The 18,259-nt window shown below is 42.5% G+C and overlaps 1 protein-coding gene across 16 annotated transcripts in view; it reads left to right on the forward strand.

Moving 5' to 3' along the window:
* CACNA1C (calcium voltage-gated channel subunit alpha1 C) overlaps positions 1 to 18,259 on the forward strand; it is a 766,858-nt gene that overhangs the window by 654,896 nt on the left and 93,703 nt on the right. For 15 of the 16 annotated variants that reach the window (XM_032796370.2, XM_032796362.2, XM_075069488.1 and 12 more), the window contains 9 exons: positions 2,643 to 2,702; positions 6,559 to 6,665; positions 8,629 to 8,716; positions 9,184 to 9,291; positions 9,856 to 9,908; positions 10,016 to 10,162; positions 11,454 to 11,655; positions 12,089 to 12,247; positions 17,130 to 17,240. In XM_032796370.2, coding sequence (XP_032652261.2) covers positions 2,643 to 2,702; positions 6,559 to 6,665; positions 8,629 to 8,716; positions 9,184 to 9,291; positions 9,856 to 9,908; positions 10,016 to 10,162; positions 11,454 to 11,655; positions 12,089 to 12,247; positions 17,130 to 17,240 — 1,035 coding nt within the window. Of the gene's footprint in view, positions 1 to 2,441; positions 2,502 to 2,642; positions 2,703 to 6,558; positions 6,666 to 8,628; positions 8,717 to 9,183; positions 9,292 to 9,855; positions 9,909 to 10,015; positions 10,163 to 11,453; positions 11,656 to 12,088; positions 12,248 to 17,129; positions 17,241 to 18,259 lie in introns of all 16 variants that reach the window. The other variant, XM_075069531.1, reaches the window with a different exon arrangement.

Raw genomic sequence — 18,259 nt, forward strand, 5'->3', positions numbered from 1 at the left:
AGCGATCAGATCCAGTATCTCCCGTACGGTCCACGCTGGAGCTCTTTTTGGATTTGGGACTGCATCGCCACCCGTGCTGATCAGAGCTCCACGCTGGGCAAACAGGAAATGCAATTCAAAAGTTTGCGGGGCTTTTCCTATCTACCTGGCCCGTGCATCCGAGTTCAGATTGCTTGCCAGAGCAGTCACAGTGGTGCACTGTGGGAGACCGCCCGGAGGCCAATACCATCGATTTGCGGCCACACTAAGCCTAATCTGATATGGTAATACCGATTTCAGTGCTACTCCTCTCGTTGGGGAGGAGTACAGAAACCGGTTTGAAGAGCCTTTTATATCGATATAAAGGGCCTCGTTGTGTGGACGGGTGCAGCGTTAAATCGGTTTAATGCTGCTAAAATCAGTATAGACGCATAGTGTAGACCAGGTCTATCTCTGAGACAGGGATGGACACACCTCTGTCATCAGCATCTCTCATTGGCTAGCTTAGGCCTGCCTAGCATACTGGCTTTTCTGAATCACAGGTAAAGGTGCCAACTTCTCCCTATTCATTTTAGGAGCTCAGGTTCCATGAATTGCAGTGACTTTGCCTAAAAGTTAAGCATTATGACGCTGTGTCACAATGCCTAGCTCCCTTTGTGCATTCAGGCCCATGATTCTAAGAGCTGCATCTCCACACCAACCCCAGCACCACCAGCCTGTGCCTTCAAGGCCTAGATAACTATACACTTGAAGTGAGAAGTCATTCCAGCCAAGCAGGATTGTTTTGACTTTAATTTGTCCCTGGATAGAATACCTTTAAATAATAATAAACACACCAGCTGGTATAAGATCTGCCAGTAAATAAAGCTGCATACAGAGGTGACCTGCAGTCACTTCCATCACGCAAAACTTTGTTTATATGTGAAACCTCTACTAGATGCTGCTTTGGGGCCAGATTCACCAGTGCGCTCCAGCTGTTTTGTACGGCTCTGGTGAGGCAAAATATCTGCAACCCCAGCTTAATTAACCAGTTTAATCAAGTTTATATCCGCTTTGTATCGCCGGACTGATGCAAAGCAGCCAGAGGGTACCAGTGAATCTGGCCCATTGGTTATAAAATGATTCTACTGATGTAATAATCAACTGTCAAAACCCCAGCAGACTGGAATAAGGAGGAGATTTCCAGTTACAATATGCCAAAATGAATGGAGGTTGTATTTGGGGCCTGAGCATCCTTGAAATGGCCCTTTTCATTTTCAAGTTACCAAGACACACATGGTCAAACCCAGCCTGACTTCCGTGGAAGTCTCTGGTTCAAATTTAGCAGTGACTCATAGTGGATCGTTACATTCTGAGTGTAAGTTGCTAGGTAGTGTAACTTGCCCCAGTTTGACAAAGGGGCTGGACTCTGGTCTCATTTACATTGTGTAATCCAGGGTAACTCCACTGGATGCAATAGTTACTCTATATTTACATGGTACAATAATAAACTGGAATCTAGCCAATCAGCATAAATTCTGCTACCATTTACATCATGTCTGGATTTGACTGTAAAATCCAGAGACAGGAAGGATCTACTATGTGATGCAGTCCATCTCCTTGCCACTGAAAGATTATGTTTACTATTTCTTTGTCCAATCCAGCTTTACATTTGCCAAGTGATGAGGTTTCTACCACTTCTCATGGCAGACTATTAAATGTAAAGCTTAATCAAACTAGCAAGACAGTTTGGGGGACTGCAGGAGATTTGACTGTGACATGGATATTCTCCTTCGTCTCAAATATATAGGGTCAAATTCCGGTCCCGTTGAAGTCAATGGCAAAACTCCTATAGCTTTAATGGGACCGAGGTTGGTCCATAGTAATGTGTTTTCTGCTTTGGATGTCACTTTACACCTCGGGACCTGCCATTCTCTCTTGTGTCACTCTAGACAAAAAGCTATGATTATGTTTAATCTGCAAATGTATATGTTTGTTATTCCTCCAGTTCATGACAAGTCAGCATAGAGGAAAAAAAGAGCAATAGCTGCCCCTGAACAGCAATGTGGAGCCTTTTTTCCCTCCACCGTAAAGGACACGGAAAAACTTGAATGGAAGTTAATAAAAAGAAATCACGTGTTTTCCACTGAGAGACCAGATATCCTTGTATTCTCCATTTGGAAATGTCTTTGGGAAACCCTTGAATTCTTTATAAAATTTAATTAAATTAAAAAAATATTATTTTGCCTCCGAAGCCACATGGGATTATAACTCACAGCAAAGATTTCATTAATATGCTGCCTGTATCCTGTACCAAGAACTTCATTGTATTCAACAGGATGTTCTTACCAAACCATTTCCCATCTATTCCTTCCTGCCCTCCTATTAAAAGACTTGTGCATTTTGATTTTGAATGGTGATTTCTCATTCCAGTGATCACTCACTGATCTACCCCCCCACCCCTATTCCCTTTTGTTTTACAGATTCTCTTTTATTTTGATATAGTTTTTACTGTCATTTTCACCATTGAAATTGCTCTGAAGGTAAAGTCCTCATCTCCTCTACCATTATTATCTGTCACTTATAAGCCTACTAGTTCTCTGCCACTATCTGTTGCTAACACACACGCCTGTTTGTATTGGGTCACGCTCAGTACCACTAACCCCATTGTGCTTATTTTTCAGATCCTAGGCAATGCAGACTATGTCTTCACTAGTATCTTTACATTAGAAATTATTCTTAAGGTAACCAATCTGAGCAATACACTTCTCTCTCTTTCTTTCTCTCTCTCTCTAACTCTCTCTCTCTCTCTATCTTTGTATCACTTTAAATTCCATTGTTATCTCCACAGACAGGATTTTCTTTTGTTTTTTTAGCTTATTGGTAGTTGTCTAAGCTTCTAAACAGATCTTTTGTCCAATTTTGATATTCAAATGACATTTGTTATTTAGGGCCAGTGTCAGAATGATGCTGCATTGGGGAGTCAATATGAAGGAATGATTCTTTCAGGAAATATTAGACAGGGACACGAAAAGGGCAAACAGACCAGAAATGTACCCCAACCGTTGTCAGTCGTTTCAGGACAACAGTACATGTGTACCATACTAAGAACTGTGAACGTGCAAGCCTCTCACATGTGGAACTCACACTGCAGAACGGCACTGTGTGAACCAATACCCTTCCCTCCTCACACAGTTTGGTGTGTCAAAACCCAAAGTGAAGCTATGAGTTCTACACTGTCATGAGATTGCAGTTTGGAGTGGCCAGAAGTCCCTTGTGGCTCAATGGGAGACAAATAGCAGAATTCCATAGGGGCCCAGCACAGAAGCTCATTGTTAAGGTCTAGAGGAGGAGCTTAGAATACTAGTCACTAAAGAATGAAGGCCTATAACTGGGATGGGTACTGGTGGCTGAAAATCTCTGATCCAGAGAGTGAAACTGCCTGGCTAAATACTAGGGTGCCCAGATAGCAAATGTGAAAAATTGGGATGGGGGTGGGGGGGTAATAGGAGCCTATATAAGAAAAAGACTCAAAAAATTGAGACTGTCCCTCTAAAATCGGGACATCTGGTCACCCTACTAAATACCCCCTTCTGATTTTCAGGGGAACACCCTAGCCACAAGGAAATGGAACAGGAGAATTTGGCAATGAAGAAAATAAAAATCTGTTGCCTCTGTCTTAACTCTCACTTTCCCAAAAACTAATATTTTAAACAACAGTAATCAAGCAATCTCCTGGCTCTCTAGATGCAGGGTTCAGTTGGCAGTTTGCTTTTTACCCAGTGAACTGGTTTTAAGTGCTAGTGGATGGCAGCATTCTCCTTGGAGCTGCTGAGATCTCATAATTCAGACAGCTAATATAATATCCAAATGAACACTGGAAGGACAGGATGCTCCCTGAATGTTAGGAACTGGGCTTGTCTGTTTGGCTTCAAAGCACCAAAACCACAGTGCTGTCCAGAGAAGTTCACACTTTCTGTTGTGCTGCTGCGTACAGTGTATGTGCCCATTAAATCTAACACCAAAAAAAAAACCATGTTAAAAAGGAAAGCAGCTCAGCAGCAACCTTAAATATAAGTTTAATACAGCCTTTAGCTCTCTGTACAAGGGCACCTTCAAACCATTTGAATTTATGGTAGTATACCACTAATGACCCAGTCCTGCTCCCACTGACATGAATGGCAAAGCTCTCATTGACTTCAGTGTGAGTGAGATCAGTTCTCAACCTTTTATCTAACAAATCCACTAGCAGAGTGGTCTGCTTTCCCCTGGAGGAGTGAACCTTGTAGTAACTATATCTGGGATTCAATCCTGGTCCCATTGAAGTCAATGACAAATCTCTTGTTAAATTCAGTGGAACCAGGATTTCAACCCTGGGCTATTTCCAGGTGTAACTGGTAGAAGAGCAGGGACTGAGCATAGGGTTAGGAGTTAGGAAATCCTGAGTTCTAATCCTGGCCCTGCTAGTGTCCTATAGCTTGACCTCAAGACAAGTCACTTAATCTCTCAGGGCCTGTTTCTCCACTGTCTTGCATCTTGTGCAGTCTTTTACATGAGTACCAAGTAGGTGTAAAGAGTTGCCTTGACTGGACAAGCACAAATGACTGTACAAATCTCAAGACAGTGGAGAATTTGTAATTTGGGGCCGATAACACTTCCCTAGCTCACTGTGTTGTGATGACTGTTAATTAATTGTCTGTACAATGTTTTGAACATATAAAGCGCTGTGTAAGCAAAGACTATAATTCTTTAAATAATTTAAAATGGTATTACAGTTGCTTTGGTCAGTGCCACACATGGAAAGCAGACACTGGATTATACACCCTTTAAGTATCTTCCCTGAATATAGGGAAATCTTCCAACAGTCAGTAAAGAACCACTGTTCCTACAGTACTGAAACCCAGCAGAGCTTCCCATCCTGATTTCAATGGTGTCTTCTTTCTTTCAAGATTGCCATACAAAATACAAGCAGTAAAGGGCATCTTTACCATCTTTGTCATGGCAAGAACCCTCCCTTTCCCCAGTCAAATGTGTCCATAAGTATAAATTCTAAATTGAGGCCAGAGTTTATACTTCCTTCCCTTCTGAGTTCTATCTGACTGATTGATTGGTAGGCAGTCCCTAATGTCGTGGATGTTTGGTGAATAAAGTCATGCACTATATCATGCTGTCTTCAGTGCTCCTTTGACTGGAATTGCCATGGGTTGCCAGGGCTGGAAACTGCCAGGAAGTACACTATCTGGACTAATAGCAGGAACCAGAGGACCCCTATAAGGTTGTGTATCCTTCACAATCCAACTGGACTTAGCCTTTCTTCTCCTGCTTTGAGCAGCCTGATTAAAGCTAATAATTTTTAGAAGCCACAATGCTAGTCTCATCTAGTTGTGTTTTGAGATGGGTCTTGCTCATAAAATTCAAATCAGGGTCTGAACTTTCTCAAAAAGATGCTCCCTTTCTGTGGGACTGAGGGAATTCTAAGGCTCCAGAACTGTATTTATTGACAATGTAAAAAGAGAGGTCTGAACCTAAACTCCAGGTCTAAAAACTTCTGGACCTCCCAAAATTCAGAGGTTTTTAGGCCTGGAGTTTTGTTCAGACTCATCTGTATTTACACTCAATAAATTCCACCTGCCCCACAGAAAGGGAACATCTTTTTTCACAGAATCTCATTGTTATTCAATAGAATACACCTTCTGGGGCAGGGAATCCCTCATATAGGAAGTGGAATTTTAATGTTCCAAGAATGGAAGGTGCTCCTGCTGACTGTTCTTCCTAGTACAGAAGCTTTAGCCACATTGTCCCATGGAATCTTTCCTTAGAATTTGTGGGAAAGGAGGGGAAATATACATGCTTCATTTCTTGAACAAAATTACGGGAACCAAACTGGGGCTGAACTTGAGGGAAAGCAAGTAGAGAGGACACGGTATTGAGTTTCTGAATCTAGAGAATGAACCAAATCAAAAGGGAATTCTGCCTATCATTTCAGCCCTGGCCTAAATCATAAAATCCCCAAGTGATTCAGTTGTTGTTCTCACTCAGAGGGAGGAGGTCTCAGCTGTCCACTCCAGATGGTACTGCCCAGGAAAATATCCCAAGAAACAGTCCCTTTTTATGTAATGTTTTTATTCAGCCTAGTCCTGGAAACCTTTACAAAATGCAGGCATCTTAGTCATAAGTGCCTTGCCATTAAAGATAAAGGGGAAGGCATTTGGTTGCAAAGAGTTGTTTTTCCAAATATTCACTGTGTTGCTTTGCTATTTCTGAGTGAACTTTATGTTCCCTGTATGCTCTAATTCCAAGGAAGAATTACTGTTGGCCCCAAATGACCACCCCCTCCCCAGATGGGCTGGACACTGGCTTGAAACTTTCCTCATATATTCTCCTGATAGTTATTTTACCCTGTCTCCCACTTCATTTTCTTTCCACTGGGACCCATCCTGTCCACTTGGGTTTTGAGGTAAAATGATTGCTGCATTAAAAATATTGTCTTTTCTTAATATATACACCTTGAGCATAACAAGTTGGACTTGGTCTGAGAGATGATCCCCGGATAGCTGCTAATGCCAAAGTTTGTTTGTGTCTCCATGTGCCTCTCCGCAGATGACTGCATATGGAGCTTTCCTCCACAAGGGCTCCTTCTGCAGGAACTACTTCAACATCCTAGACTTGCTGGTGGTCAGCGTGTCTCTCATCTCCTTTGGGATCCAGTGAGTGAGCCATTCTTGACTGAGATAATCCACTGGTCTGTTGGGAGGGCGGGAGGGGGAGGAGAAGTACTAGATGAGTTGTGTTGGCTTGTCTGTACAAGTTTTTATTTATTTTTTACACTCCCCTGAACAACAGTCTTCTTGAAGCCTCAGAATTGTTTTCCAGACTCGTTCAGGAAGTGGCTCATACTAGCAAGGCTCAATATGAATTGAGTCAAGCTGTCTGTTGGTAATGACCTGGAGCAGGAGATATCGGAGATAGCAAATGAAAGACAAGAGTGTAGTCCAGTGGTTAAGATAAGGAACTGGGAGTCATGAAACTCTTGGGCTCTCACAGTGTTAGTTAAGGAGAGTCTTTACACTGCCCTGTGATTCTGTTACCTCTTCTGTAAAATGGGGTAATATATATCTACTTCACAGAGGTGTTTTTCCTTAAGGAATGCTTGCAAGGTACTTTGAGAGCCTAGGGAGAAAGCTGCAATAAAATTACAAAATTGTTGTTGTTGTTGTATTGCCCAAGTACTCCTTCCATAAACCTTACCCAGCATATGGAACCACTTGGTTCTGTTAGAACTGTCTACCTCACATGGAAGATCTGAGGATAAAGCCAGGGTAATTCCTACATAACAAGAACCCAGCTGATCCCAAAGCAACTTTACCTTGTTCCTATTATGGGAATAACAGCTTCCTTAGGCCCTGATCCAAAGCCCACTGAAGTCAACAGAAACATTCCCTTTGACTTCAATGGGTTTTCTATTAGCTTCTTAATAACTGTTCAGTGCTCATTTTGGCCATTATCCCCAGCCCTTGAAGAGCTTGTTCAGGCTCTTCATATGCTAGCAAAAGGAGAATGTTCCCAAAAGCTGTAGGCGGTGGCCTGACACCTTACAACTGCAGGAGGGATTCTTCATCGGGGTTCACTCCTGCATGGTGCTGACTGAGTCCTCTGTCCTAGATGTAGCAAAGCACTCATCCACATGCTTAAAGTTAAGCATGTGAGTAGCCCCACTGAATTCAAGAGGACTATTCATCTGCTTAAAATTCAGTACATGCTTAAATGTTTTGCTGGATCAGAACCCAAATGCTCAGCACCTTGCCAAGTCGAGCCCAAGGTTGGACAAGGAACCTTTAAATTCATGAGACACCAGGAATTAACTGATGTGCTCCTTTCTTCTTTTAGCACTTCAGCAGCGTGCTTCTTTGTGCCCTTATCTTAAAATGTCTTGCGATGATTGCATCTTGGCACTGTTTTCCATCGCATGTCTGTCGTGTATTTGGCAGCTTGTCCCGTTCGAGAGAGCCCTCCCTCTGTTCTGATCATTTTGTGAATACAATGGAGATGGCTAACACTAGTGGGATATACCCTGGGACTCTGATCAAGAGACAGGGCCCACCTTGACATTTCAGTAGGGTAGCTTCCCATCCTATCTCAGTGCTTTCTGAAGTGCCTCCTAAAAGCTCCTTCCTTTCACAGAAAGTTCTGAAACATGGCTAAAATTACATTTTAAAAAACTAGATGTATTCTGAGGAGAGTATCTACCATTCTTGATGTCTCTGAATTATATATTTATTCACATGAAGGACTGTGTTCAAATGAAATGACTTGTAAGGAACTTGCTTGTGTGTGTGTGTGCACACGCACACAACTGCCCTCTAGTATACTAAATCACACTATGATAATCTGTGTCATAAACCCTATACTGCCAACAGCTAATGGAGATTCTCATTTAGCCAAAATTGTAGTAGCCTATGCCTTTGAAGCAGAAGTTATTGAGTTCTACCCATGTTGCCACCTTGATGCTTTCAGTGGCATGGCATGCAGCAAAGGGATGACTCTGAAGTGTTGGGCGACCTTGGATTTCTTACAGTATTTACAAATGGGAAAGAGTGGGTGAACTGTCCTCTCAGGTAGGTCACGTCCTATTGTTACTGTAAAAGCTTATGTACTGCTACTCTCTTCCAGGTCCAGTGCCATCAATGTAGTGAAGATCTTACGTGTCCTGCGAGTGCTCAGACCGCTGAGGGCCATCAACAGAGCCAAGGGACTAAAGGTTAGAGAAATCCTGATCCCCACAAGTTGTTCTCAAGGCTAGAAACCCAGGTGACTTCAGTCAAGAAGTATCAGTCTTTTAACACCGCTTGAGTAGTGTTTAAAGGCTTACTGACAAGGCTGGAGGGCCTAATGAACTAGCTTTGGGTTGGTTTGCAGATAGGTGGGCTGTGCTTCTTGCCTTCTTTCTATCAGTCAGGTCCCTTCACCTGACCAGGAAGGGTATTCATATAGATGAGGATCCTGCTGCTCTCTGAGCTGAGTTCTGGTCTTTTCTACACTTTTCTGCCTGCTCACAAGACTACAGCTCACAGTCCAGGGAGTTTTTTCTTCCTTTCCTGAGACACCGCTTTATGGAGCTTGTATCTTGAGATTCTTATATTTTTGCTGAAGCCTTGGGCTCCTCCAGTAGTGACAGCAGCTCAGGATGGTCCCTCCAGTTACTCTTGCCCCATCTTTCCTTTGCAGCACGTGGTCCAGTGCGTATTTGTAGCCATCAGAACCATCGGAAACATTGTGATTGTCACCACTTTGCTGCAGTTCATGTTTGCCTGCATTGGAGTTCAGTTGTTCAAGGTAAAACCATTGGGTCCATTCATTCATCCATCTCACTGAATCATCTTCTCTGGTAGCCGGGGGGAGAAATGTAGTGTGAAGAAGTGTAGGGGAAAGGGGAAATGGAGCTTTGCATGGAGTAGAAACCATCCTCAGTACTGTCAGATAGGAGTCCTGGGTTAAGCAGTAATCCCCAGGCTCCCATTAGCCAAGTTCTGAAGACACGAGACCAGGCATGTCGCAAATGTGACTCATTAAACCTCAGGTCATGAGAATCAGGAGCAGCACTTTGCCACCCTCTCCCAGAAGTTTGTGTCATAACATCAATAGCAGTGGGGCTTTTCTTGGGGAATGTCCACATCCATGTCTTGTACAACTGAAGGGAACCCAGGTGAACGCTGAACATTCCTTCTGTTCTCTCCCTTTGGTTTCTCCTTTTATACCCCACCCTCCTGACACCAGTTGTTACTCAGCTCTTCATGGAGGCACATAGTCAGTTAAGCAAAGAGAAAGTGCAGTCTCCTTGCCACACTGATCAACCATAATGAAGGGAGACTTCACTCCTCTTCTCGCATTCTTCCCTAGGGCAAACTCTATAGCTGCAGTGATAGCTCCAAGCAAACAGAAGCAGAATGCAGGTGAGTCCGGCCTTTCCCAGGTAGCTGCTTTTGTCAGCTCCACTCTAACTGGGTCTAAGTTGGGAACTGAAAATCTCTCTTGTTTTCCTTCTGCCATCCAACAACAGGGGGCATTATATTTGGTACAAAGATGGAGAGGTCACCCAGCCAATGATCCAGTCCCGCAATTGGGAGAACAGCAAGTTCAACTTTGACAACGTCTTGACTGCCATGATGGCGCTCTTCACTGTTTCAACCTTTGAGGGCTGGCCAGAGTGAGTGCACAGCTGATCAGGGGGACAAAAGGCTTGATGATGGGGAGCAGTGCAACTTCCCCATTCATTTCTAAGGGAAAATCAAAATCTAACCATTAATCTTCCCTCGTCTAAATTTTCATGCAGTGTTGCTTAAAAGCTGCTATACCCCAGCCCAGAGGTGGCTGCATTTCAGAGGTGGGTGAAGTGATTTCTATAATATCCCTTACCATCCACTCAGCAGAGCTATGAGGCTTAATTAGTGTTTGTAAAGTGTTTTGATATCTGTAAAGGAAGGCGATAGAAAAGTGCAGAGGAGAAGTCATAGCAGCATTGGTATTTCTGTATATGAAGACTGTAAGCTCCTTGGTGCCAGGCCTATTGCCCCTTTCACCCTGTCAGCTCTCAGCAAATACTGATCAGTAGTAGACGCAATATTAATATTTTGATTACTACTGATTAATATTAACATTATTGTTCTTTCAACCAAGTGAAAGCAATTGTTCCCATTTTGACTGTTCCAGTTAGATGCCCAGTACTAAATGCTTGGTATTGTAGAATACTACGTGTATAACAGCTCCCTGCCTGACATACTTTATCTGTGCTGTGAACTGCATGTGAAGCACATTATCAATAGTTATGGAGAATGGTGAGTTTTCTCACGGGGCCACCCCACCAGTGCCAGGCTGGTGTGAAATGCGACAGCCCAGGCCCGTCCATCCTGCTGAGACACGAGATGTCTCACAGTGCTGTCCTGTGTGTGCCAGGGGGGCCCGGCATCTTTCTCAGTACCTTCCTCAGAGTGACTTGGGCATAAGCTGTCTCGTGGCCGTACCCGGTCCTATCCAGGCTCAAGAGCTTTCTTTTGTTGGTGCCAGCATGACTTCAAATAGTTTAAAGTGACAAGATCATGCTTCCTTTCAGAACGCCTGTGAACAGCATCAAACTAGGACCAAGTTCCCAACAAATTGTTCCTTCTTTATCTGCACTATGTTAAACGAAGGGGCACATCTTCTATTTTAATCTTTTAAAAGATTAAACTACAGATAGCCCTGAACCCACAGCAGAGTTGAACAGATAAATTAAGATCTAGATCTGAACTTTCACAAAAGTTTGGGAGCCAGATCAGGAGGTTTAGTGTGCGTCTTGTCCCTGTATAAAACTAAATCGTTTTTCAATATTAATAAAATTAGAAGAAAATAGCTAAAACTTGGACTCCCACCGTCTTACTTACATAGCCCAGTGGGGTGTTGAGAGACAATTATGTTGGAAATTTTCTAAGTGTCTGCATTGGGTTTCTCTTCACCTTTAGGCTGCTGTACAAATCCATTGATTCTCACATGGAGGACGTGGGACCCATTTATAACCACAGGGTGGAGATCTCCATTTTCTTCATTATCTATATCATCATCATTGCTTTCTTCATGATGAACATCTTCGTTGGTTTCGTCATTGTCACATTTCAGGAACAAGGAGAGCAGGAATACAAGAACTGTGAGCTGGACAAGAACCAGGTAACTTACGACTGCATAGTGCAACCAAAGGCATGAAATACTAGCCAAAGGAAATACACGAGGGCTAAAGTACAGCCAGAGTGGAATACATGAGGGCTATCAAAGGGATACAGCACTATGCTGTCTCTATTTGTCATCATTCAAGAAGCAGGTAAAATAATTTCTTCTTAAAGGCCCATCAGTAGAACCAAATTCTGCAGTAACACCCGTGCAACCACACTGACTTCATTGAGGTTGTGTGAGTGTAGTTGTGGGCATAATTTGGCCCACAGGAAGTCGAGATGGAAGCTCAAATAAGTAGAATATATTTATTTAGATTGTGATCTAAAAGAAATTACATACCAAAAAAAAATTGTCATTGAAATATGTTAATTTTTTACACATGAAGCAACTCATCTACCTTATTTTTTAATCTCTCCTTTTTCTTTAATAGCGCCAATGTGTTGAGTATGCCCTGAAGGCCCGCCCCTTGCGGAGGTACATCCCTAAGAACCAGTACCAATACAAAGTGTGGTATGTGGTGAACTCCACTTATTTTGAGTACCTGATGTTCATTCTCATCCTGCTGAACACCATCTGCCTGGCCATGCAGGTAAGTCAGAGATCAGAAAGCACCATAGGCGTTTGGATGGGCAGCCCTTCAGCTGGGAGAATGTGGGAGTCTGGCAGGGCTTTAAGTTGCTCCCCAGCCTATAACTCCCCTGGGGTGAGAAGGAAGAGACCCGACTCTCTTATTTGTTAAAGGTTTCAGAGTAGCAGCCGTGTTAGTCTGTATCCACAAAAAGAACAGGAGCACTTGTGGCACCTTAGAGACTAACAAATGCTGAAATAAATTTGTTAGTCTCTAAGGTGCCACAAGTACTCCTGTTCTTTTTATTTGTTAAAGACATTGGGCCAGATTCATTCCTGGTGAAACACCACTGAAACCATGAATCTGGCTCTCCTCCTCTTTCCAAGAGGGCACCAATAACTTAATTCTGTTTATCCTCAATTTTAAAAAAACATAGCAAAGTCACAGTCCAATTAAATGGTAATCCAAAGAACAAATGAATTCACAAGCCACAGACAGAAGCCTCTGAAAAGTAGAGGTGGGCCTGAACCAACACCACAGATATAAATACCCCTATAACTCCAGGATGGGCCAACACCCAGATTTGAACTTTGCATCTCACCCTTTTCCCAACTGGAAAGAAAGGACAAATATCTAGGGAAGAAAAGAAAGAGGCGGGTGAGAATGGAAAGGAAAAAATCACTAGTATCATCTTTAGTCTGTGGTCTGTTCTTGCATTGCTGAATGAAGACTAGGACATTTGAGTTCACCATGAGAACACACCAAATACCACACTGATGGCCGCATATTCAAAGGGGTTTCATCCCAGTCTTCTACATCATTTCACAACAAAGTGATTTCACAACAAAGTTATTGCCCATTGTGTCAACTCCACATTGTGTGCAAAATTGAATTTGCTCATGCAGGTCAGGTAATTAGGTGCTTATATTTGCAGAGGATGCATTTGAAAACTCAGCCAGGGGGTTCAAATTCTATCCTTGGATGTGTATTTATGGCAATGAGAGTCAGGAACATACAATTAAGGGCAGACTTTGTCTCAAAGGAGAAGTCTTGTAGCAGACCTGCAGCCTATTAGGACTACTTCCTTTCCTTCCTGGAGACTTGCTGTGTTCAAAAGCAAAGCTTCTGGAAGCAATACCAGACAAGGAAACTAATTAGTGATGTAGTGAGAGGTATAGTACTATCATAGATCAGTAACTAACTAAGAGACTGAAAACAAAGACCAGGAATAAATTGTCAGTTGTCAGTGGCTATGTCTATATAGTTGTGTATAGAGTACATTCATTACACACCTAGCTTGGGTAGAAATAGCAGTGTAGACCGTGAGGCACTGCTTAGGTGAGTAGAGTAAAGACATGCCAGAACCTTAGGATACATACCTTACCCAGCTCTCGACACCCCCAAGCCATGCCTCCCACATCTATGTTGCTATTTTTAGCAGTACTGGCAGAGCCTTTCCCTTGTGCCTACGCACAACTACATGTAGCCTTTCACTGCCACATGTAGCTACACACCATAGTATGGATGCAGACTAGTTTACATAGAATTGCAGGGCTGGAAGGGACCTTGAAAGGTCATCAAGTCCAGCCCCTTGCGCTGAGGCAGGACCAAGTAAACCTAGACCATCCCCCAACAGATGTTTGTCCAACCTTCTCCTTCAAAATCTCCAATGATGGAGATTCCACAATCCTGCTTGGAAGCCTATTCCAGAACTTAACTACCCTTACAGAGAGAAAGTTTTTCCTCATATCTAACCTAAATCACCTTTGCTGCATATTAAGCCCATTACTACTTGTCCTACTTTCAGTGGACACGGAGAACAACTGATTACAGTCCTTTTTATAACAGCCCTTAACACATTTGAAGATTGTTATCAGGACCTCCCTCAGTCTTCTTTTCTCAGGACTAAACATGCCCAGTTTTTTCACCTTTCCTTCTAGGTCAAGTTTTCTAAGCTTCCTATCATTTTTGTTGCTCTCCTCTGGACTCTCTCCAGTTTGTCCACATCTGTTCTAAAGTGTGGTGCCCCAAAGTAGACACAGTACTCCAGGTGAGGCCTCACCAGTGTCAAGTAGAGTGGGATAATTACCTCCCATGTCTTACCTACATGTATTAACTCCTGTTAATACATCCCAGAATGATATTAACCTTTTCTGCAACTGCATCATATTGTTGATTCTCATTCAATTTATAATCCACTATAACCCCCATATTTTTTTCAGAAATACTACTGCCTACCCAGTTATTCCCTATTTTATAGTTGTGCATTTGCTTTTCCCTTCCTAAGTGAAGTACTTTGCACTTGTCTTTATTGAATTTCATCTTGTTGATTTCAGATCAATTCTCCAAATTCTCAAGCTCATTTTGAATTCCAATCCCATCCTCTAAAGCACTTGCAACCCTTCCCATGTTGGTGTCATGTGCAGACTTTATAAACATATTCTCCACTCCATTATCCAAGTTATTAATGAAAATATTGACTAGTAGCGGACCCAGGACTGACCCCTGTGGAACCCCACTAGATACATTCTCCCATTTTGACAGTGAACTATTGATAACTACTCTTTTGAGTACTAGTTTTCAACCAGTTTTGCACCCACTCTATAGCAATTTCATCTAAACCAGGGGTCGGCAACCTATGGCACATGTGTCAAACGTGGCACGCAAGCCAATTTTTGATGGCACGCGGCAGCAGGCTGAGCAGCTCAGCCTGCCGCCGCTGTGGGGCTGAAGACCTGGACACGCCATCCCTTTCCAATGGCCGCCCCAAGCACCTGCTTCCTTCGCTGATGCCTGGAGCCGGCCCTGATTGCTCTGTAGACTTCCAAACTCAGGCTGGAGCCTGGGCTCTAGGACACTGTGGGATGAGAGGATCCCAGAGCTCAGGCTCCAGTCCTTTGCTGCAGAAGTCTACAGAGCAATGAAGCAGCCCCACAGCACAAACACAAGGCCAGCCATGGGTTTTTCTTTGCTGTGAAAATGTATCCAGAGTCCAGCTTCACTCCCCCCCCCTCCCCAGCCCTGAGTTGGAGCATGCTTAGTTGCTCTATTTGGATGGTGCATGAACAGTCTGGTCAGCATTAGGTGACAAAGAGATGGAGCATCTTAACTGAGGATGAAATCTTTGACATTCTAGCTGCTAAAAGTAAACAAGTCTCTACTGAGCATGTGCAAACTGCTATTTTTCAAAGACTTATAACTTGGCCAAATTTGAGGAGATTTTCACAGAGACACCAAAAGGCACATCTTTGATGAAAGCCTCACACAGACACACACACACACCCCGCCCAAAAAAAATGGCAAGTCCCTTCCCCAAAGCATGGAGAGATACTAGCGCTTTTCAAAGAAAAGGTCACCAGAATTTTTTTAAATGGGTAGAACAGCATATTTTTCTCTAGCCTTAGTCTCAAATGAGCTGAACTGTTTTGGCCTAAAAAAATTCCAAATAATTCAGCATGAGCCAGATACCCAGCATGGAAAGTTTCAGCCCAAATGGTTAAAGTTTAGCCCAGTCTTATAAGCAACTGAAAATGGTCTTATAATGGGACATGTCAGGCAACCTTAGCAATGGGCAGCACTACTACCCCCACCTATAATGATCTGGTCAAGAGGATGAACAGTGAGATGGAAAATTTTGCAGTAGACACATTATGTGGGTCATTGAAGACTAAAGAAGACTGGGAGTAACTTCATAGGATCCTAATAAAGCTAAATGAATGGGCAACATGATTTCAGATATAATTCATAATTGACAAATGCAAGGTAATGCACATTGGAAAGAATAATTTGAACTACTCATGTAGATTGTTGGATTCTTAATTAACTGTAATTACTCAGGAGCAAGACTTGGCATCATTGTGGACAGTTTAATGAAACCTCTGTGAAGTATGCAGCAGCCATCAAAAAAGTAAACAAGATGTTAGGAAAAACTGGGATAGGAAATAATATTGCAAATGTAATTATGCCCTTACGTAAATCAATAATACATCCTCTACTGGAATACTGTGTTCAGTTCTGCTAACCCCCATCTCAAAAAAGAAGATATCCAGAGACAGATGACAGAAATTATTAGGTGTGTGGAAATACTTCCATACAAGGACAGATTGTTGATATTGAGACTGATTGCTATGGAGAGGGGACGTGCTAGAGGGATGCACAATAATGAATGGTCTTGAGAAGATAAACTGGGTGCTCCTATTTACATTTCCTCATAATACAAGAACAAGGGCACATTTAATGAAACTGAAATGCAACAAATTTAAAACTGATCAAAGAAAATACTTTTAGCCAACATATAATTTACCTGTGGAATTCATAAGGTGTCATTGGAACAAAGAGATAAGTAAGGTTAAAAAATTATTGGATCCATAAATACATTAGATAGGAATTAAAAAATTAGGCATATAAACCCTCATGCTTCATGGCATAAGTCAACCATTAACATATGGAGCCCCAATTTAGCAAAGCATTTGAACATATCCTTAAATCCGTTCCTAGTCAGCAAAGCATTTAAGTACACGTGTGTCTTGTTGAACCGGGACCAGAGTTAAGAAGAACCTTCCTATTTGAGCAGGTTCTTTCATAATGGCCTATTATGCCATTTCTGTCAAGTTCCTATGAAGTTTCTGGTATTGGCAATTGTCAGGAACAGACTACTAGACCATATGGACTGCTTGGTTCGTCTAGTATGACAATTCCTATGTTACAATCACAAACTAAACCTAAAGAGATCCACATCCAGTCTTGCTCGACCATGAAGGAAAGTTATTGCTGTGAATGAATTTAAGGAGATGGGAGTCATAAACCTGAAAAAATATGGGCAGTCCTCTTTAAGTGGGGGATGCAACTCTGTATATCCAAACAGCCCATTCTTCATAATACTTCTGGGATGCTTGTTTTTCAGCACTATGGTCAGAGCTGTCCCTTCAAACAAGCCATGAATATCCTCAACATGCTCTTCACGGGTCTCTTCACTGTCGAGATGATTCTGAAACTAATCGCCTTCAAACCCAAGGTAGGTGTTGTAGATTGGGAATTTCTCTTCCTGTGTATGGTGGGAGTGAGGAGAAAATATATAATAACCCTACCCCATCCCCACAGTCACCACCCAGTAGCTGAACTGGGCAGTTACTCTCTGGATTGGAGTCTCACCCTGTGTTTGGAAGAGCTTTTCTCAGGAAGAAAGTAGACACGTTTAAAAAGACCAGTTTTAGGAGAGGAAGATCCTGCTCCTTCGTTATTATGAAGGGATGGTAGTTACTCTACAGTTAAGGCTACAGCATGATTTCCATATTCAATGCTGGTCTAACGCTCTCTTTAACTTTCCCAAAACAAATTTTGTAGCCTGAAACATCTGATTAGTCCCTAGGCCACAAGTGATTTTAAAGAAAAGTGAAGTTAATCAAACATGATTTATTCTGAGTTATGGTACTTCGAAATTTTTCTTTGGGTTTTGGAAAAAATATTCTAATTGATCTACTCACAGGTCAGTTATCAGTCCGCTCATAGTTCAAAATGGCTGGGAAATTGGCCTGTACACTAGTGCTTTGTGAGGATTACAGCACAGGGCTGCTTTGGATAATGTTAGTTTTGAATTTAATAATTTATTGTCAGTTTTGGAAACCTCATGAGTTCCTATCTCCAGAGATTATTACATTCACAGGAGCTACACATTCCACTAACATAATTATACCGGAAGGAAAGTTGGAATTTACAAGCTCTTCCAGCTAACCCAACACAGCTCTTAAATTAACTGAGGCCTTCATCTTTTTAGCGTAGCTTCAGCTACATTTTATGAGGTCTCAATATGGCATTAACAAAGGTGACAGTCTCCACCATGTCCAACAACCAAGCTTGTCTATTCTATTGGAAGTTAAAGCCCCACCCTTCACCAGCCTGTCATCCTTCTTCCCCTCAGCAGTGCAATAACTTTCTGCTCACACTCCGCTCAAACCAATCTCTCTCTCCAGCATCATCTCTAAGTTGGTTCTTCTCCCTCCCACCCCAGCATCTGTATCCCCTCTCCCACCTCTT

Source organism: Chelonoidis abingdonii, chromosome 1 (genome assembly GCF_003597395.2).
Source record: "Chelonoidis abingdonii isolate Lonesome George chromosome 1, CheloAbing_2.0, whole genome shotgun sequence".
Taxonomy (NCBI): Eukaryota; Metazoa; Chordata; order Testudines; family Testudinidae; genus Chelonoidis; species Chelonoidis abingdonii.